General features: G+C 40.0%; 1 protein-coding gene across 1 annotated transcript; it reads left to right on the top strand.

Annotated features, from left to right (window-relative positions):
- The first annotated feature begins 1,363 nt into the window (after positions 1-1,363).
- six2a (SIX homeobox 2a) lies at positions 1,364-4,124 on the top strand. The gene is made up of 2 exons (XM_063491730.1): positions 1,364-1,923; positions 3,327-4,124. The coding sequence occupies exons 1-2, from the start codon at positions 1,364-1,366 to the stop codon at positions 3,637-3,639; spliced, it is 873 nt and encodes a 290-aa protein (XP_063347800.1). The 3' UTR covers positions 3,640-4,124.
- The last annotated feature ends 18,316 nt before the right edge of the window (positions 4,125-22,440 follow it).

Here is a 22,440-nt window from a genome sequence, read left to right on the forward strand (position 1 = left end):
CCTTATTTCCCCATGAAGCGGCTGCACACCTTGAGATTGTTTGCCAATCTGTGCGCTCCTGCAGCTGCTTCCTCGCCACTCATTTAGATATTCATAATCTTTTTCATCACATGCATAATCCAGTTCAGCTCAACACATACTTCGCAAAACAATTATAAGATTTCTTTAGTTGCTATTAATATAGAAATGTCATGTTTATTGAGGTCTAAAACTGATACGACGTATTCGAGAGTATGACTAGACAAAGTCTGCTTGTAAAACAAATAACTTTTTAAACTTTATTCTAACGTCTTTTTGTTATTTTAAATACCTCTCTATAGAATACCGGTTTGTGAATATTATAATTAACAAATCTGGTGATGGTCCACTGCACTCCCACATCAGCACCTTAGAGTTTAAGTCTCGTTTCAATCCTCGGGAGCAGAAATAGTCTGATTCACTTTTGGTCATATTTATATTTTTTCGTTTACTAGAAGAAAAATATACTTTATAAAGAAGTGGCAGCATTTTCTTTTTCAAACCCCTCTAACAATCTGTCACTTGTTGACAGTTATTTCACGTCTTTGGAATAATGAAGACACTAACTTTAAAGTTCCAAGCATTAAGGAGATCTTGATTGATTTGTGAGAGCTGCCGGGGACATGAAGACAAACTGCAGCAGGCTCCGTGCACTCTGGCGCCATCCTTCCCCGGGCTGTGGGATCAACGCCGCTCTTCTCATCCACGCTCCTCGCAGCTTTACGCTCTTTGGCTGCCTGAGGTGTCTGTCAACGTGAAGGGGAAGAAAAAAGTGTTTTAGAAGGAAAAATCTGAGCAATTCTTCTATTGGTAGGCGGGCTGGTCGTGAAGGGAACAATCAGGTTGATTTTGCCAGGGAGCCACCTCAAAGCATATCGGGTTACTTTGAGTGACAGCGTAACCATGGCAAATAATTTGACTAAGGCTATTGTCTTATCCTCACCATCCGTGGGTCAGATAACCGACCAATCAGAGTTCATATAATCGCTTGTCTTGCCAGCTTAGAATAATATTATTAAAACGAGCCAGCGAGTCCGGTCTCCGGGAGTAGTTTATGTTGAAACGGCATAGAAAAGGTGGAGGACGGTGGAAGGAGTAGCAACTTTCTTTCTTAGCAACTTTATGGAGAATAGTCGCCTGGGGTTTCGCATGGCTGAACGGACTTGAGCTTATTCCATAATACGCAGTTGGACTTTGCCTAACCTTGGGCACTTTTACGTTTTAGGTAACTCTTTTGGGGACTTTTTGCCGCTTATGGACTTAATGCGTTTTGATTTAATGAGACACTGAGAGGAGAGACGTGGAAGTGAGGTACAATATAATCTGTATTGGTTTACTTGTCGCCATGTCCATGCTTCCGACGTTTGGTTTTACGCAAGAACAAGTGGCTTGTGTCTGCGAAGTCCTCCAGCAAGGGGGGAACATCGAGCGTCTTGGGCGCTTTCTGTGGTCCCTCCCGGCGTGCGAGCACCTCCACAAAAATGAGAGTGTTCTCAAAGCGAAAGCCGTAGTTGCTTTTCATCGGGGGAACTTCCGAGAGCTCTACAAGATCCTGGAGAGCCACCAGTTTTCGCCGCACAACCACCCGAAGCTGCAGCAGCTGTGGCTCAAAGCGCACTACATCGAGGCAGAGAAGCTGAGAGGCCGTCCGCTCGGCGCCGTAGGGAAGTACCGCGTCCGGAGAAAGTTCCCCCTGCCCCGCTCTATCTGGGACGGAGAGGAGACGAGCTATTGCTTCAAAGAGAAGAGCAGGAGTATCCTCCGAGAGTGGTACACCCACAACCCTTATCCATCCCCACGGGAGAAAAGAGAGCTGGCCGAGGCCACGGGACTCACGACCACGCAAGTCAGCAACTGGTTCAAAAACCGACGGCAAAGAGATCGAGCGGCTGAGGCAAAGGAAAGGTAGGAGTATATTTACTTCTTAAAACAGACGCTAATCTCAGATTAGATTATCTTATTTTTTTTAATCATTGTCACATCAAGCACAGCATAGGAGGTAGTTCCAAACTGTTGCTGAGTCACGGACTGCCACTGCTGACTCTGTACGCAAAAATAAATTTCTGACCTACATCTGGAAATTTATTTGACTTAGATAGCATGGACATATTCTCAGATCTTATTCAATCGCCACAAACTAAAGTTGCACTGTGTGTATTTCTGTGATAACTGTATAAGCCCCTGTTAAAAGTTGAAACGCACGAAATGAAAGACGTGTTGTCAGGTAAATTACAAGGTTATAAAAGTTGCTTTTACCCCACTTTTATGTTTTAGTAACCACACTGATTATAACATGAAACTTGACTTTCACGTTAAGATCAGAGAAGAAATATATGCAGACTACTGTGAATGACAGACACTGGATGAACACATGGTATATGCAAGGAAACATATCAGAACACGTATGAAAGATGTTTTGCGGTGTAATTGATGTGGCTTGTTGTCTGGCCTTCATATCAGCCAGGCTGACATTTCATTATGAGTCGTTTGCACATTTCAGAGTTTGGAAATTATACAGTCAGGCATGTAGAGAGGTGTGGGAGATGTGTTTTTGTCAGGTGTTCACTGGGTCGGTGTCTTCTTTCACCCCCTGGCCACTAATTCGGGCTGAAAGCTCCACGTAAATCATGTCTTCCCACTGAGAAAAGCCTCACTGCAAACCTATGAACTATGCCATACGCAGTACGTACGCGTTTCAGAATGATTAGGCCTGTCATTTATTTAGAGCTGTGGACAAGCTCTCCTCGAGTGGCCGAGGACTTGCTCAGGTTGAGCTTCTCCACAGGTCACTATGGTTAAATTAACTTGCTCTAAAAGTTTCATGCAAGTTCAGTAGTCAGATGGATTTATTATCTTCCGGTCACTCTCTACTACTGATATTTAACATAGCGCTTCTGTAGTGAATTGAGCCTCTAATTATTTTTGCTGGCTTAGTGATTGCATCTGGGCACACGTGCCTCAACGTATTCTCGTGTGAACATTAATAAATAACCAGACTAAGAACTGATACATTAATGAGATTATTATGGCTGTTGTAAAAGTGTCACAACCCAATAAATATTCTAGTAAACACAACAGAATTGTGTGTGCCACTTTAATTCAAGTGTGTGTTCATGTTCATATTTTTAATGCAACGTTAAACATGTTAAGCTACAATTAGCTGGTGTCTTTGTTCCTGTAGGTTTTACTCCGAGATATGAAAATTTCAGTAAACCTAAATCTTCCTGGTTATTATGCACTTTTTCGCAGATGTGTTGTAATTCCGCATTTGTACCAAACTGATGTGTGACTTTGGTTTCTGTTCGCAGAGAAAACAACGAGAACTCTAACAGCAACAGTCACAACCCATTGACTTCTTCTATTAATGGAAATAAAACTATTTTGGGGAGCTCGGACGACGATAAAACACCTTCTGGGACTCCGGATCACACGTCTCCGAGTCCGGCTCAGCTCCTCGGCGCAAACCCCGGTTTACCGTCCCTGCATGGCCTTGCGCCCCCGCCGGGACCCAGCGCAATCCCGGTACCCAGCGGCCCAGACTCGATGCACCATCACCACTCATTGCATCATGACACCATACTGAACCCTATGTCTTCTAATCTAGTGGACCTCGGCTCTTAAAAGCCGTCACTGAAGGGAGACGGAGAGCGCCATTTTTTGAGGAAAATAATTTACGAGGTGGTGTGAGTTAAGCTTCAAGCACTTGCGGCACGGTGCAAGGCAGACAGACTGGAACACTGCGAAAACAGCCACCGTAACAAATCATTTAGTCTCATATTCAACCTTTAAAATCTTTTTCAACAAGTGGAGAAGGGAAAACCTGCCAGTGAGCGCAACACCTCTTATCCCCAAACTGAACGAGCCCTTGTTTCGGGGATTTTCTAGAATCAAGAGTTCAGAGCAGAGCACTTAAGAACTTTCCAAATATACTTAAACAGGACCCTACCGAACTTTTTTCCCCCGTTAATTCGCTTGAGGAAAATATAATTTGGAAAAAGTAAGTAAAAGTAGTAGTTTTTTGAGATGGCTTGTTTTGCTGCAGGGCTGGGGATAAAAAAATTGATAAAAAGAAAGAACAGAAGAAAAGAAGGAAGGAAGGAAGAAAACTTTACCGGAATGTAAAAACGTAATATGTTATATTGTTGAAAACAATAACAATAAAGTGTCTTAATTCTTGTTACTATTAGCCTACAGTTGTTATTTTAGGGGTTTAGATTAACCTTTATCACCAGACTCTATGGGCACAAAGTTAAGGGTACCCATCGCCTTTCTGTTTACATGGGGTTTTTAAAGAGAGCCATAAACGGTTACTTTTGTTTGTTTGTTTGTTTGTTTGGGGGAGGGTGGGCTGATGGAGTATGCCAGTTAAACGTGTCTCATAGGGGCCGTGATAAGATAAAATATTCTAACCCCTTGATATTATTGTTATAATTATTTGCATTTTAATTTGGGGAGAGACTGCATGTAAACTCTGCGATAAATGATGAAACATAAAACGATTCACCTATAGTTTCATATACCCTTTACAATAAAAAAAAAAAGAAACACGTGGAATAAAGTCGAGAATTTCTTTGATTCTGAATGATTCTTGACATTTTCTTGGCATTTTTTGTCTCTTACGGGTCACCTCCTTATAATATTATAAAACCATATAAGCTGGAGGACAAAATATATAAAACTTTAAGAAACATTTTTAGAGAATCTGCAGGTAAACGTCGATATTTACAGTGTTACAGAAATATTGCTTGAACGATAGTATTTATGATTTATGATAATTTGTAGTTTCAGTTGAGGATACTTAGACATTTTTCCCTCCAGCTCATTTATGTAATTTTAAATGCAGAACAACGCACAAACCATGTATTCAGCCTTATTTCCTCTGGCTTTTTAAATGTGCTCTGAGCCACCACTTCCCAACGTTAGGAAAATACATGATCGGATAGCATTACTGAAAATCAAAAGCTGTTAGCCTCTGACACATATATCTCCTGCAAGAAAGGGGATATTGTGTTCTATGTGTGGGCAGACTGTCGGGTCGATATCCCGGGATTATCTCTCTTCTAATCATAAACGCTGCGAGGGAACCTTAAAGGGGGAAAATGCAAAGCGGCATCTGTTGCTTCCCACGGTTGCAGTTTTAAAAAACAGATAGATAGATAGATAGATAGATAGATAGATAGATAGATAGATAGATAGATAGATAGATTTTTCGATTTTAAGGACATGAGGTCAAAGTTCATCCAAGCGATTATTGCCGATTTTTTTTTCTTTTTAAGAAAAGCTCCACACGCAGTCCAATGTTTTGTAAAAAACAACACTCGAAGCATGTGGCATGTGGCCATGGCAGGCAAAGCTGGGCGAAATTTAGACGTGCTTCTCCAACTGGGAACCCTGACGTTCGAGTGATGACACCTTATCTTTCCGCGCTCAGTCCGGGAGAACAAAAGTACCGTAGTGTTTGGAGTAGGGAAAAAACAGAACTGGAAACGACCGCTGAAAGAAGACACTTTGTTTGAACAGCTTCAGCCGCGCAACACCTCCAGCCTCCCTCCCGCCCCCTCCTCCCCTCTGCTGCCTGATCAGTTCGTGCAGAATAAACCTAAAAAAACATCTTTTCTGCTTTCCACATTTCCATTATGAGGCTTTAGTACCTCCCCTATTTCAGGTTTCGACAGGCCGGCGCGTGCTCGGTGTATTTTCTGGTGTCTTCTGTATCTTCATATTAGAATATAACAGTAGCTTATAGTTTCATAATTTTCTTACATATTGCGTGTTTATATTGATAAATGTTACACATTATGCCTGATATACTATAATATTATTTTACAATATTACTCGCATTTAAAAAAACAAAAAAAAACAAAAAACGATGCCAGCATATAGTTCATAGTTAAGTGGGTGTTTTGGTTCACATGTTAATGGGTTGCAAACATTTTTTTTTTATATTTGAAACAAGGGCGAAACACTCTTTTATTCGTTAATAAGTTATCCTGTAGACCCAGGTGGCTCTAATGGGAGTGCAAATATGAGAAGTGCTCTCAGAGAGTCCGCGAACTGTCTGTAAATGTGAAAGATCGGTCGCACCTTCCTGGGAACAGCTTCCTGCGCCTGAAGGTCAATTACATATTCAACACAAAGCCCACAGGTTGTAATTAACGAGGATTTAAGTACACATGGGTCTATTCACAACAAGCCCAAAACAGCGGCTTTTGAGGAGACATAACACTGAATGTTTGGCCTTTCACCAAACCAACCCTACAACCCTACAAAGAGCTGTGATTTTCGTCTCCTCGTTCTTTCACTCTCTTGTTTCCCATAAGGCTTGAAATGTGAACTTGAACTGGTATTATGAGTGCGCCATGTGTGCCCGGGAAGTGGAGGCTATTAAACGTTTTTTTTTTTTTTGTTTGGGGGGGGGGGGGGGGGGGGGGGTTGATAGAAGATGAAAAATCTGCCAGCATTGAAGAAAACGCCTCACGAGGCGCACTGACTTGATTCTGCTAGGCTGGCTTATGGGGGTAAAGACCCTCCAAAGCAACAGATGAGAGATGAAAAACTGTTAGACAGATGTATCTTGTCCTGGTTTCTTCATCTGTAGGGTATTTAATCGCCTGTCAATTCACCACGCAAACAACGCCGTAAAATAGAAGCGAATGCCACTTTGCCCCAAGACCAAAATCATGAAACAATCAGGAGAGAATGCTGAGTCTTGGCCTCGTAAAGATCACATCCATGCACTTTCACAGCAAAAGGCTTGTACTAAGCAGAGCTGTTCTGACCTGAGATCAGTTTTAGTTGTTATTATTGCATCTGCGCACTGTCATTAGCGCAAAAGGCATTTTACACACGCGTTTTGCCCGATTTAGCGAATAGGGTGGTGAGTTTTATTTATTCAGTTTGGTTTTCTCGATTAAAACAAGAAGTAAAAAACAGAAAAGCCAAAATACGGACTCTTTGGTGTTAAAAACCGCAGACTTTGTATTAAACATTAAATACTTAGTAGCGATTATTTATTTATTATAATCATTGTTTATATGTTTATATATTTTTTAACTCTTTTCCACAACTTTCACTAACTGTGCGATATAAAACAGCACTGATTTTGTTTTCAATTTTCGAATGAAACAGTCTGATTTGAAAGTTTCTCAGCTGTTAAACTAAAATTGAAAAAGTTATTTTCTCTTTTTAAAAACTGATTTATCAGCTCTGTATTCGAGCCGTCCTTTACCTATAATATCACAAAAATAAGTAACGGCGCAAAAAACAACGCGTTACCCTATTAATCAATACGCACTGATTGTTCTTGATGCTGTCACACTCTTTAAAATAACTAAGAGTTTCATTAAAAATATATCATCTCCACCTGTAGATTTTTATGTTTTGCTCGGTTTACAGGCGGTTTGTCTATTATTTTATAGCGCAGATTAGGAGGATACATTTCCATTACATTTTCAGCAATCTGAGAAGAAGCGCTGTCGTCATTTAGGACTTTGAGTGACGATTTCTTTCAAAATTCATCATCGACTGAGATTTTTTAAAGAAATATCCTTCAGATAAACACGCGATAAAGATGTTCTGCTCGTGTATTACCAAACTATTGAGAAGATAAAACCGCTGAATTATTATTGTATGAGTTGTAATTAAATACTGCGAAAATGTATTTTGTTACTATAAAAAAACAGAAGCTTTAAGATTTAGATTTTTGTTCTGCATTTCTGTCTCTTCTCTGTGGATGAGTTAATCAAACCTATTTAATCCACATACTTCACCATATCTGAATATAAAAGGTTTCTTTCAATACACATTTAATCCGGAACCTTTTGTTAAGTGATGTTAACACACTTAATAGAAATGTCAGCTACAGAAACGGTGGTTATAATGTGACACGTTATTGGCCCCAGTGGGGAAATTCTCTTTTCACTTAGACCCCCTTCAGGGAGGTCAGAGGTCAAACTTTTATGGCAGCAGCCTCAGAGCTGGAAGGGATTCACTGTTGTTGCTCAAGGAAACTTCAGCAGAGCAGATAGGCTTAGACTCAGGTCCTCTGAGTCATGAGCACTTTTAAAATGACCCTCAAAAAAATTACGGACAAAATGTGCAGCAAATGATGACCCTTTGATTTTGTTGGCAATTTGAAAGTGTTTGTGTGGCTATGAGGAAGACAAAATACAGAACTAATATATTGAAACAAAGGATCGCATTAATGTAACCAGTTAATAATTCACCCCACTTGTTGACTGCAACGGTTGGTAGCTGTCCTAACAAGTGTGTTAGACAGCTGGGTTTTACATCACTGATACACTGCCACTGTAATGTGGAGTCTAAATCAGACAGCAGAAAGAAATATCAATTGCATACACAATTACATCTTTCTTCTAATATGCACAGAAACAAGAAAAAAAAGTTAAATCTTTAAGCATCCATATGTTTTGAATGAAGTCATAATCATTAAAAGTTATTATTACATTTTGCATACAGGTCTGTATTCTTTTCAGGGTCTAGTCTTTTTGATTGAGTTTAGTATATATATTTTTAGTGGATACATAGTGTACACCATATGGTTCACATCTAACAAGTAAATGATCCCTTTATTGATCCTGAGGAGACACAAATCCCTCGGTGGTTACATAAGGAAGGACATCCTAAGTAAAAATATGTCAAATAAAATATACTGCACTACCTGCTGAGGTGGCGCTTTCTGAATAGGACAAGAGCCGAAAGTAACTTTACTGGATCTAAACTGTCAGACTCAGTTAATAGTTAGAGAAGAGGACATACCCTTCCCTCTCTTCTTGTTATAGATGACATCAGACTGTTCATCAGTGCACACAAAAGAGTCATGTGGAATGGGAAGAACATATTTCAGAATGAAATTCCTCTTTCATAATCTGAAAACCACCATTAAAAAATGAATGCAAACATGTGTCACTGTCAGGAAGAGGAGAAGCTGGAAAAAAAAAGAAAAATAGAAACATTATCCTTCACCTTTGATAAGTTTTACCAAACGATTTTGTGTTTTAAGTATAAATATAATGCATGGCCTGAATATTATTTGTCGGCATTTAAAAATGATATGGATGTCAACATAAATCATTCCCAAAGAAATCTTTGTTATTTTATTAAAATATTTTTAAATTGCATAACTGGTATTATATTTAAAATAAATCTCCAATGTTTTATGAATGAGGGAAGTTTTGGCCTTCTTTTAAATATAACATTGATATTGATAGAATCTGAGATACTTACTGGCATAAATTGTTTTTAGAATACTTGCCCAGGTAGGACACAGAGATTAAAGTTCATCGTCAGTGTGGTGGTGGTTTGTATAAAAACGTCCTCCTTCTTCATTCCTTACCCAAAATAAACATGACTAGTTGCAACAAAATCAAAATGCGAAGATTTTAACTATTTCTGATGTTGGTAATGATTAATATGTAGGAGCATTTGCGAAAAAAAATGCAATGCATATTTGGGATTATAATTAGTTTGGCTGAATACATTATTTTGTGTTGTGAAACTATCTATAACTTCTAAAATACTGAAAAGCATATTTGGACTTTGGAATAAATGCTGAATAAATACTAGTACAAAAAACCCCATCAACACTGATAGAGTGAGACCATTTGATATACTTTGTTTTAGAATGCATCTTTGTGTTTTGTTTAGCTATTTTTCTCTTTTAGTTTACAGCACTTTGAGCTCATCGCAGTGTTAACATTATTGATGAACCCATTGATTTCACCTTCTCCTCAGCCATTATGCATTTTTGGTGTATCAGGTGTGTCCCATAAAACAGGATAAAACTGTAGGGGGTCTGGGGAGTGAGGAGGAGGAGGGGGACGGCGGGGTGCGCGGTGTAGAGTTACGGTCAAAAACGAGAAAGAGAGAGACATGGCGAGGGGAGTACGAGCATTAATGCACTCCCTGTGTGCTGGACGCGTACTGTTACAAAACACACGCTCTCACACACACATAAGCGCACTGCGGGTGCCTTTTGCTCAAGTAAAAGGTCACCTGGCAGACCGAGTCCTGACTTCCATCCTGAGACCTGAGACAAGGAGAGGCATATCAGGAAATAAAGTTCAGTTAGAGTAAACCACTACACTTTTTCACTTCAGTAACACACAATTAAACGGTACAAAGTGAAAACAGGAACACTATACCTTAAATCCCCTTTTCAGCACTTCCAAAAGATATACAGTACAATGGGTTTTAAAGCACTACAGGATTCCTGTTTAATGTAGATTTCTAAGAAAGCGTAAGGGCAATATTTCACTATGTTGTTGATTATGTTGTTGATTATTGTGCAATTACACACGAGTCACCACTAATGCATTAAGTAACATGTCATAAACCAGTTATGCACAGAGGACATGATTTAAAGAGTTGGTTTGAAAACTAAAAGAACTTATTTTAGGAGGTTTCAGTCTCTTTGTTTCACTGAGACAGAGGAAACGGTTGTAGTACTAATGTATATGAGTGTGTACACTACAGGGTTAAAGAAGGCTCACCTGGGCTTTTTGCCCCTACTGTAAATTCCAAGATAGAGGACAGACACAGGCTATTCTGATCGCATTAGGTTCACTCCGATAGCTTTTCCAGCTATTGTCACTTGACACCATTCCATTAAATCTGTCCAGCTAAAAGATTAACAGCACCATTCTTTATGCTTTCACTGGGTGTTCACTCTGAACGCCAAAGGGCAGGTTAAATCATGCACAAGATTTTCATAGTGTGCTGTGTTTTACGTTCAGCCTATCTAGCCTTTTTACTTGATGTTATATCAGCTAGCAGTGCATGGTGACACAGATAAATTATAGTAAAACAAGTTCATTAATCACAGCCCAGCTTTTCTGTTTTGTTAGTAGTAACCAGCTTGTATTATGATCAAACCTGTGTGTGTCTTTTTTAGTCCAGTAATAATTAAATGGTACTTTTGTTCATTATTCATTTAAATTTAAAATACATTTACATTTGTGAGATGAGAACTTCTGTGGGTAGATGCAGGCTATACTGCCAAGTCCATTAGTACACTCTGATTTTAGATAGCCGTTCTCATCATTATGATGCATATGATCACTAAATTTTAATGGTACAAAGTTGAAGACTTTCTTATACATTGCTTTGTTTACTTTATGTAACTGTTATGAATGGCCAAGACATCAGTATAGGACAAATTCTGCATATTATTCTAGTGTATTCGGTCTCATCAGACAGCTAACCGTAAGACAATTGCCATACTGAGAGAACTTTGTATCAACTTAAATAAATGATCTGACTTCAGTAGCTTTGAACTTTACCAGCATGAATGTGGGTTGCACATATCATAAGATAATCTGGCTGACAAGATAGTCCAATTTTTAAAAGTAAAAATGATTGTTAGTTTTCTTTTTGTTGGTGTATTTTAACTGAATTTTGTACATTGCCCAATTTGCTGTAATTTGAATCATGTTTTCCTGAATATTGCACAGAAAAGGATGACAACTAACACAAAAATGAGTGAGTGAAAGAAGTGAAGATGGGTCTTGACACGGGAACAATGTTATGCTTTGTTCAAAAAACTATTTGTTGCTTTAAGGGATTAAAGGTTGTGCAACTTATTCATATCCTGCTCAGAGTCTGTCTGTTCCAAGTCAGGAGCAGGAACTTCCTTCTAATTTCGATCAGTCAGTATTAGTGTTGATTGTGCACACTAGACCTGTATGTCTAAGTGTGTACAGTGCAGGTTTGTCTGTTTCCAATGAAACACAGTAACGGGTTCAACCTGCCAGACTGTTGACTCACCTTACAGTATGCATGAACATGCTTTGATGTTGGCACTGTGCAGAAATATGAAGGAACTTTTCAGAAACTGCTAAAAACAATTTGCATATGAGTAATGGTGCACAGTACATTATAGCATGTAATTTGTAGGTTATAGTTTTAATATTAGTTTAACGATTACACTGTGGCTACTTTCCATGCTCTTACTTCATATCATTTCTGTAAATGTAATCACAAACTTAAGCATGGTTACAAAGAAGAGAGAAAGAAGAAAAAACAAAAGACAGCTTGTTGCTTCTAATATGTCTTCCATGCACCAGAGAAGGGGAGCTTCTCAAAGTTTCACTAAAACACTCATTGCCACAGATTCACTCCACTCAGTACTGTGCAGATTTGTCGGAAGAGTAACAAAACCTCAGAACAGAAGTGATGAAGGATAACTATTTGGCTCTCTTCAAAATTTAGGGGAAACGACTGGAGCAAAAGGCCTGGAAATCATGACCGCTGCTGCCACCTAGCGATCAGTATGTGTAACCGCATACTGATCAACATAATAGACCATAAAACCAGTGCGCAACCTGGATACTCCAGCAGATGGGCTGAAGCGCAATAAGCAGGTAAAAGCATAACAGCAAAATGAGGAGTACTGGGTACTCCTAACAAAGTACCTAGCATGATATAAAAATAAATAATAATAGATATTAATAATAACTAACAGTTAGGTGAAAACTGTGAAAACAATGACACGTCTTCATCAAGGTCGACAGGTGAAATCATTCATCCATCCAACTGTGTTTGCACAGAGTAGGAAAAGTAAGTATCGTTTGCCCTATTTTGCATAACTGTCAAACACACAGGAAACCAAAAGTTGCATGAGTATTGCAAAGCAAACATTAAGACAAACATGATTAAGACAGCATGAATGACCAACAGTAGTTTTACAATGATACCTGTAGTTAACTACACATTTCAATAATATGTTTGTTTGTTTTTTTACTAAGCCTATTTATTTGTGGCTATATTGAACTTTTTTTAGAATATATTTTCAAGCATGCTATGCAGCTAATATGTAACTAGAGCCCAAGTGTGACGTTTACTTTTAGGTTAAGTTAAACAGATTGAGCTCATGGGCGTGGTGTCTTACTGCTGCACAGAGATACACTGTTTTGTGATAACTTAGAGTTATTTTGAAACATGGGCAATGTAATAGTAAGGGGTGATGCTTCACAATGACAGGCACATTTTGACTGGTAGAACAATGGTTTTCAAATCCACATGTCTGTACAAAAAACGGAGGAAGACATAGAACTACAGCTTTCTGATTCTCTATTTAGCCTTCCCCTTGTTTCTCATCTCTCCACTCTCTTCCCCATCTGCCCAGTTCTTCCTAATAACTTACACTAGACTGGTCCCCGAGCTGTGGACTCATCTTGTTGTGATTTTTTTCCCTCACCCACAGCAGTGGCAGCTGCTTGAAGTCGTTTTTGCTTTGTTGCCGTTAACTTGCTGCTTGATTAGCTCCTCTGCTGCACTTCAAACGTCCCTGGGTTTCAGTCAAAGCAATTTTGTAGTGCGAAATGCAGAAAACATGCCACGGGTATAATTTCACTACACAATAAGAGGTAGACGTAGATGGGGGGTATGTGTCAGTGACCTTAAAGCTTCTGTATACATCATTTGTAATTTATTGCACACTTGACTTGACACACACACACGTGTAACTACTGGAATGGATCTGGAAGCCATGAATGCCATTAGCAGCTTGAATAGACCGCAAGAAATGCTGCATGTGCTTTGAAGTAAATGCATAAAGTTTGATGGTGGAAAGCTTTACATGTGATACATTTTTAGTGAAAGTGTGCTGGATCATTTAATACTTTTTGTTTCCATCCCATGGTTTATCTACAATTGTCATCTCATGAATAAAAGGAGCGAGCTCATGATGACACCTTGTGGTTAAAGTTGGCATCTCGTAGCAATTCATTGTCTGCATAATGACTCATATCCATACAACAGCTAATCTGGAGCATCTCATTCCTATCTTATTCCCACAGGTCCATTTAAATCCAAACCAGGAAAGGGAAACAGGACATCCTACTGTAGATATCACCATGTGATTACATGGTACATGGATGCCAACTAACAATTGCAGCAACAGCCATAAGCTTTGGCTTTATGAGGTCACAAACTGACTCTAATACTGCTATTTGCAAAATATATTGATTGAACCTATCCCGCCCATACATTAACTCCCCATAATAAAATCTGGTTTCATGGCAATTTGAGTTTAAGATTTAAAAAAAAATATACTTCCACTTCCTTACACTCAACCAAAGGAAAGAACAGTTTATGTAACAAAATCAACATATAACACTTTAAATGTTTTCGGAAGTATTTTTCCTGTTTGCTTGTTTTTGTCAGGGGTATGATGAAGCTGAATGGAAATCTGACTGCTACAAGACATGCGCCAGTGTTGCATGCTGAAATAGGAAAGATCATGCAGCTCCCTTATAAAGCTATTCCCAGGCAAAGAATCCCTCCGGGCAACTTCATGAATGTTCCCAGTAATGCAAATGGAAGCAGTTTAGAGTTTTCACTCCACTTAACAAGAATGTTTTTTCTGGTGGATGAATCACTAGATGGCAGTATAACATAATGAGACAGCTAGCAAATATATAAAGTTACAAGACGCTGATGCACTCATAGAAGATGGTGTGTATATATTTTTTTTTCTCACTCATTCACATTTGAATGAATGAATGAATGTGAGGAAGTGCTATCTTAATCCCAGAGCAAACACTATCAAACATCTCACACATCTCTCTTCCCTGGGGGCTAACCAAAATGCTAGAGAGGATTACATCAGGGAAATCAGAAGAGTGCACATTTGCGCATCGCCCACTGACACTGTCACACCAAGAACAGACACCACTGGGTTAAGCCAATTGACCATTTACATGGCTCTCAGCCTCTCCCTTTGGCCTCACTCGATTTTCTCCAACTGTTCACGTTCAGTTCTGATGCTGTTTGCAAATGTGTGTGTGCATGTGCATGCATGTGTGTGTGTGTGTGTGTGTGTGTGTGTGTTCCTGTCTAGCTATCTTTGTGAGGACCGAAATCTGCATTCTACTATACTTGCGAGAACCAACAGTCACTTGTGAGGACACACAACCTGGTCCTCACAAATTTGAAGGCATTTTCATTTTTTGAGGCTCAAAATGTGGTTTTAGTGTCAGGGTTACAATTAGGTTATGGTTAGGGTTAGGGTAAGGGGGTAGGGAAAGCATTATGTCAATGAAGGTCCTCACTAAGATAGCTGAACGGGGTTTTGTGTGTGTGTGTGTGTGTGTGTGTGTGTGTGTGTGTGTGTGTGTGTGTGTGTGTGTGTGTGTGTGTGTGTGTGTGTGTGTGTGTGTGTGTGGACGGGTATTAACATCTTCATGGGGACCAAAAATTGGTAGTTTACTATACTTGTGGGGACAAACAGCCCTTGTGGGGACCAAAATCCCGGTCCCCACGAGTTTGAAGGCATTTTTGAGCCTCAAAATGTGGTTTTAGTGTCAGGGTTACAATTAGGTTATGGTTAGGTTTAGGGTAAGGGTCAGGGTTAGGCATTCATTTTTGATGGTTAGGGTTAGGGTAAGGGGCTAGGGAAAGCATTGTGTCAATGAGATGTCCCCACAAGGATATAAATACACACATGTGTGTGTGTGTGTGTGTGTGTGTGTGTGCGTGCATAAAAGCAGACAGAGAGAAGATACAGAAACTAAAGGTAAATATTTGATGATGGAGTAAAGAAGAGAGCATATTGCTATATCTGTTGACAGATCAATACCCAGTCATTTTAAATAGTTTTTTGAATGAATGATTTTGGTTCATTCTTTAGCTGAACCAAAATCACTGAACTTCCTTAAAAATGTGAACTTGTGAAGGGTTTTTGCTGTTTCGAACTGTAACTGCTCCTGCTTCATCCACCTCCACAGACATACATTAGGTCTCTGAGCTCTGAACACTTGGCCATGTTTTTTTTCCTCCTCTCTGTCTCTTATAGGAGCTATGCAGCTGCTGTTGCTTGATGAACTGGACTGAGTGAAGGGAGTGCAGAGGACAAGGCCGGTGTATGCATCAATAATGCATGTGTTTTGGAGGCCACCTCAGGACAGAGGCCATTTTTAAAAAGGGCGCTTTAAAGGTGCTCCACAACCGAGTCATGTACAGGAACTTATTAAAAATAGAAAAAGTGGTCGAACAAAACAGCCAGCTTCAGTTGAGGGCCTCTACCACATGAGCCAGTTATTAACAAGCAAGGTTCATGTTACACGAACATCTTAACTAAATGCTCTCTTAGATGATAAACTGTGAAGGATAAATTTGAAACAGGAATTTAAATGAAATTTAATTTCTTCTTTTTTGTTTTTGTTTTTGTTTGCAGATGCTTAATCTCCCCCCCCCCCCCCCCCCCCCCCCCCCAAGAGCATCTGTACCAAGTAAAACCTTTCAGCTGGAATCCCAATGTGTGTTACAGAAGGTGGAGAGTGTAAAATGATAAGTATACATGCAGTCATGCAGTATGTAGTTAGATTATTTGAAAACAGAATGTAGTTTTGTTTGTTTGCCTAAATTTATGTATGTTACATTTTTTTATTCACATTTCAATTAATATTCTATGGACTCTCTGATATAGACGAAGTACATGCTCTTAAAAGGTAACTTTTAAGAGTCCACTGATCCAAAGTGCATTTTTTACCTCCAGGCTCTATTTGCTAATATGTCTATAAATGTTGGATGTATCTCCATCTAACTGGTTGAACTATAAATCAACTCTAGTGACCCCAGATAAAGGTTGCTTATACACTCACGTCAACTTGAAATCCAGCCGAAACCGCTTTAGGATATATGAGTGAGTGCAAAATGGGAAAGTGAAAGCGATTGCTTATGGCATGCAACATGGTGGGATGCCCTTCTCCTCTTGCAATGATTTAATGGCAGATTCAGGCCTGGTTGCCGTAAGCATTTCACTGTCCATTTACAGTGAACCCTTCTCTGTTGCATACTTTCTGTCCACCCCCCACCCCCCAGCTCCTGCTCTCCACAATAGGGGAGTTAAACTCTAAAAGGCCTCGCTCCAGCGGACACCATTATTCTCCCTTCTCTGTGACCACCACTACCAGTTCCCCTATTTCTCACAGACTGGTCAGTCATTTGGCTCCTTGCCAGTCTCTGTAAAATTCTGGGTATCAGTTTTGAAAAATTAACTAGGGATTGGTGGTTCCATTACAGTCCCTGGCATCCGTATCCTTGAGCATTAAATGCAGTGTTCCAACATTGTTTGACTTTCATGCTATTAAACTTTAATGACTGCATCCTGTACAGTGTATATACACTATGTGTGGGGATGATGTGACTTCACTGGCCTGCAGGGATGTTCATGCCTACTATGACATCAACTAGAGCACAAGGAAGGTGCACTGATGGGGCAGTTTGCCTTTCTGATGTACACTGATAATAAAATTGTTGTAACAAGAGACATCTTGTTACAACAATTCCTTGGAACTCTGGTGGCTTTAATACAAACTTGGGCAATCAAAGATTCCAACACAACATTTACATCAACAATTAAGGCATTCTAGATTTTAAAGAAATCTAGACTGTCTCTATATAAAGCACTGCAGCAGTTGTGATAAACTTTGTTTAAATTCAAGAGAACCTTGAATTTTGGTGCCTTTTTTCTTCTTCTTTGGAGGTGCTTGACAAAAAGGTAACCAAAGCTTGGGGTTTTATTTTATTTTTTTTTATTTCACACGATTCCTCTAGATGGCAGTCAAGGAACACGTTTGGCCCTCCGCTCAGCTCTTCCTGGCCACCGCTTTCCACTCACAGTATGGACTTTTCCTCTGGTCGGCTGTTTGAGAGGGGGTCGTTGGCATCCAGGGTAAACCTTTCCAAAGCTTTGTAAATGGAGGTTAAATTGATAAGGACACCCAGGCATCAGTCAATCCCCGACCTTTTGTTCGGTACATGGGCACAAAAAGGAGGCGTGTCAGCGGGCAAGCTTTACTAAAGCTGATGCTTTTATCGTGTTTCACATATTAGTCACATATGCTAATCATTTATTGCTCAATATATATTTGTATAACTATAGCCTCTTTGCGCAGACTCTTGTGAGCTGATGTCTCTGTTTCAAAAACAGATATAGGTTATATAGGACACGGTATAGTCGGGTCAGCGTTACCATTTTATTCTTTTAGCTTTATTTCGTCAGAAATACCCCAAACACTTTGAGCTCATCAGAGTAGACCCAGCATCTTTAACTTAGATATCAGCTTTTAGATATACAGTGTCCCTTTGACTAAATTGCTTTCTCGTCATTGCTGGTTTTGGAGCACTAAACAAAAACACATGCCAGAATTGTTTTTGTTTTGATTAGCTTTTGAGAGATGTGCGTCAAAAAGACAAACCGTTTAGTTTAGCCTATGATGCAAAGTGCCTTGTGTGGCATTAGGCCGAAATAGAACCTCGTTTACGGTTAAAAGGGACAGATATTTTTTCATGCATTGCCATCCCAAAACCTTAGTGGTTAAAGAAAAGGTTGGGAGTGTCGGCCTATGAGGTGTCTAAGCACAGCGGAACCGGGTGTCTGTGTCCAGGTTCATTCAGTGCTTTCAGCGGCCGACCAGTGGGCAGGAGCTCCAGCTGACAGACAATAGCCTTCAGCATCAGACCAGGGAACAATCACCAATTCATGGAAGGAAAGGGGTGGGGGGGAGTAAAGAGGGATGTGTCACCGAAATGTACCAAGACCGAGAGTACATACGGGAGGGAGTGTGTTTCACAAGTTTCTTGCGAAACAAAAATAAAAAATAAAAATCCAGTATTATCATTATTATGATTTTAACCAAGTACGAATGAGGAGGAATTTAACCCTTCGGTGTGCTGAAAGACAAAATAAACCAACTCACCCCCCTCTTTAATTTGTGGCACATGATGTGTATAATGTCTGTACGTTCACGGCGCATTTCCCATTGCATGCATCAGTGCCGTGTAGTACCGTGCCATGCTAAGAAGGCCTGAGAACGGCGGTAGAAAACACAGGTGCTGGGGCTCCATTTAAGCTGCTCAGCCCTCTGTCCACTCGGTGTGCACAAGCCGAGAGATCACAGCCTGCACCCAGCGCCCCCACCCCAACACGCACATACAAACAGCTCCATACGTGCCGGGCGTATATACACGCGCGAGAGGGGTGGGGGGCTCATATTCGCTTGAGTAAGCTAGATTTGGGTTGCTTTCATGTTATGCTTGTTTTAAAAAGATGAGGCTTGTGCTATAGAAGTCCACACTAATAAGCATTAGACTGGAGTATTTCTTGACACCCCCTCGCCTCACATGCACACTCACTCCTCCCAACCTGACTGTGAAAGAGAGAGTATGAGCCCATCTGCCCCTCAGTAGCCTTCAAATTTAAAAAAAGAAAAGAAAAGAAAGAAAGGGGTGGGGGTGGGGGGTGGGCAGTATACTCACCGACGACCTTTTATCATTGCTTCTACCTTGTGTGACCTCCAATTTACAATTTAATGCTCAAAAACTTTTTTCCTTTTAATGTTGCTCTCAATTAAAAAGTGTGTGCGTGTAATAAATGACTTGCATGAAGGAAACTGTGTGTGTGTGTGTGTGTGTGTGTGTGTGTGTGTGTGTGTGTGTGTGTGTGTGTGTGTGTGTGTGTGTGTGTGTGTGTAATGAGGTTTGGGGGTCGATCAGTTTGCAACAAGCAGCAGGTGCATGGCGCCGGCATTGGTGAAATCAGCACAATTTACACACCTCGTGCACAGACGCATTTTATCAAAACTACACCATATTAAAATGTCTCGTCAGACCTGCCTGCTTTTAACCACGCAAAATTATAAAACCGTCAATCTCATTCACCTATAACCTAATATCAATACAACTGAATTAGCTGGTTTTTTATTGTACTTACATAACACATTTATTAATGCTTACATGTATAGGTATTTCTTGTAATCTGTCTATTAAAATGTTTGGAAGGATAGTTGTGTTGAACTGTGATGGTAAGGTGAAAAAACAACGTGTAATCAATGCAGACTCAAAGCATTTGGCCTTTGCAGAGATGGCTAATTGCAGCTAATATTTCACATAAAGCCCCGGAAAAAAAAAGAACAGTAGTTCCCCGTCTAAAATACTGAATGGCAGGTCACGGTCATACAACTATAAATTACCACTCGGTCAAGAGGAATGCTGGGAGCCCTGCTTCTTACCTACTGAAGAAAGGAGGCACAGAAAGTTTAGTCCAAAGGCCCCGTTCATTCCTGCACTGACAGCCGTGCGGCTGAGGCTATAGGAAAACTGGTGCTCTTTGGCTGCTGCATGAATACACACCAATAGAAAAGTTGTGTTCAGTTAACCGGTGAAATCCGAGAAAAAACGGGGCAGGGCAAGTATTTCTCACCGCCAACTCCGGTCTAATAGCCCCCTCCTTCCTCTGGTCCCCTATAGTTGCGTTGACAGTGTCTGCATTAACTTATTTGTACATGATGTTATAGTTGAGAACGAAGGGAAAGTTCAACTCTGACCTCTAAGCGGATCATCGCGACGCAAACAACCATCAGTTCAAACACGAATCAATTGTATTTTGTTCAGAAGAGAACCCGCTTTGCTTTTCTCCCTGTAAAGGCACTTCAAATCTGGAAGCGATCAAAAATAATCGTCTTTACGTTGTCGACGTTCATGCCAATCTTTTCTATTTCCTTTTTTTTTTTTTTTTTTTTTTTTTTTTTTTTGACAGACGCAGTATTTTTCCCCACATAAATGCAAATCGACTCCAGGAAGCGAAAAGAAAGGGGGGAAAACATGTGAATCTCCATTGTTGCCGCACTTGTCTCACATTCTCGTTTACTCTCATGTAAGTATCACACACAGAGATTACTCCTCGCTAAGTTCTTTTGTCTTGTGATCCATATTTGAGTTGACAGATCACGAACAAGAGCTCCCCCACTGTTAATGACCCCAGTGAGCAACAGATAGACTCGCACTTCCAGATCTTTTTTTTTCTTTTTTTTCTGCCGCTCCTCTGGCCTACATATGTTTGCAGCTAGAACAATTCTGTATCTGTTTACATGGCTCTCATTTACATTGTTTAACATGCTCTAATGGAAAACTCACGGAGATTTAATTAATATTGACTTGTTTGTCTGTTGCTCCTATAACACTATACCGTTCAATTACGATGATAGGTCTCTAACACACGATTTGCTGGAGTATTTACTGCAAACCCTTATAAATATTCTCGTGGTGATTAAAACTGCAAGTATAAGGGCTACGAAGGAGTGTAACTGGCGACTGTAAAGTTTGCATCCTTAGCTCACTTAAAAAAAAAGAAAAAAGAAAAAAACACTACTTCAAAAAACGCTTGTATTTCTTTTTAAGTAAGTTAAGTTTATGTGCATAAAACAGCGTTTTCCAGGGCCGTGGGTTTAATGAACGTAATGTTGCGCAAATGAAGCCCATTCATCGCTTGTTTTATATTCATGTGTCCCTATCTGTGGCTCCATCTCTCAGATACAGCCCTAATCCTCGTGTCCTCCTTTGCCGATAAAAATGCTCTTCAGTTTACGATTAATTTAATCTCAATCATAGCCGGGACTTGTCGCAGCCAATAAAACTTGTGGAGTGCGTAAATGGAGAGGCGGGGGGTGCGTGATAAGGTCTGGTGGAGCGGCGGTGCCATGTCCCCACGGTGCTCTTGATAGGGCCTATCTGTCTCTTGCAGGCCGGTTTAAGAACCGGAATGGGTTTAAAATATGATACAGATTTACTTCATCTACGATCGACTGCCAGTGAGTGCGGCTGGAGATGCTTTGTTTTAGCCAAGCGGGGAGCTGAGCCTTGCGTTTGTCTGCGTCATGGCCTCGGTTACTTCAGGATCACAGACCTATTGAGTCGAATGGCGGAGGCTTTTGACACTACACTTGTTTTTAGGTCCTGCTTGGTTTCTGTCTGGTGGGGACTTTTGCATGTAGATAGCTTTATGTGGTCACTTCATCCAGTGGTCTGATTACATTTACTCAGTGTGTAAAAAAAACAAAACAAAAAAAACATAACATAGCCCATAACTTTTTTCAAGCCAAATTTCACATTTAGTGGAGAGAATTTCATTAAGTCCAACAAATATCTCAAAAAACTGCTTTTATGTTTTTTACAATCCCCCTGTCATTGCTTTTCTAAATAAAGTCATTAGAAAAACACATTGAAGTAGTTCCATTGGGGGCGTTTTGTGGTGTCTTGGTCTGTATTCAAAATTTAAATACCTCCTCACATTTTCCGTGGGCACACTCATGATCATTTGTATCTAGGCTTTCACTTTTTCTTTTTCTTTTCTTTTCTTTTCTTTCTTTTCTTTTTTTTACAAAAAAAGAAATAAAAACGGAAAGAAGTAAAATATCCTGGTAGTGATCTGCGAATCATCTGTAACACCACAGGTAATAACGGGTGCTGGAAACAGGAAACTTTAGTTCTCTTATTAAAATCAGAGAGAAATCTGTCATGATTAAATAAATGGAAGTTCACACTGCTGGAGTCCTCTTCGCAGGTTTTATGCCAGTGTTCAGTTTCTGAAAGTCCTGCGGTTTCTCCGTACCAAACAGTGGC

This window comes from Pelmatolapia mariae, linkage group LG13 (assembly GCF_036321145.2).
Source record: "Pelmatolapia mariae isolate MD_Pm_ZW linkage group LG13, Pm_UMD_F_2, whole genome shotgun sequence".
Taxonomy (NCBI): Eukaryota; Metazoa; Chordata; class Actinopteri; order Cichliformes; family Cichlidae; genus Pelmatolapia; species Pelmatolapia mariae.

What these genes read in the sequence shown, in the direction of transcription:
- six2a (XM_063491730.1), top strand. Translation starts at nt 1,364, where the DNA reads ATGTCCATGCTTCCGACGTTTGGTTTTACGCAAGAACAAGTGGCTTGT. An exon ending in GCGGCTGAGGCAAAGGAAAG is followed by an intron (nt 1,924 to 3,326) that starts GTAGGAGTATAT and finishes TTCTGTTCGCAG; the next exon opens with AGAAAACAACGAGAACTCTA.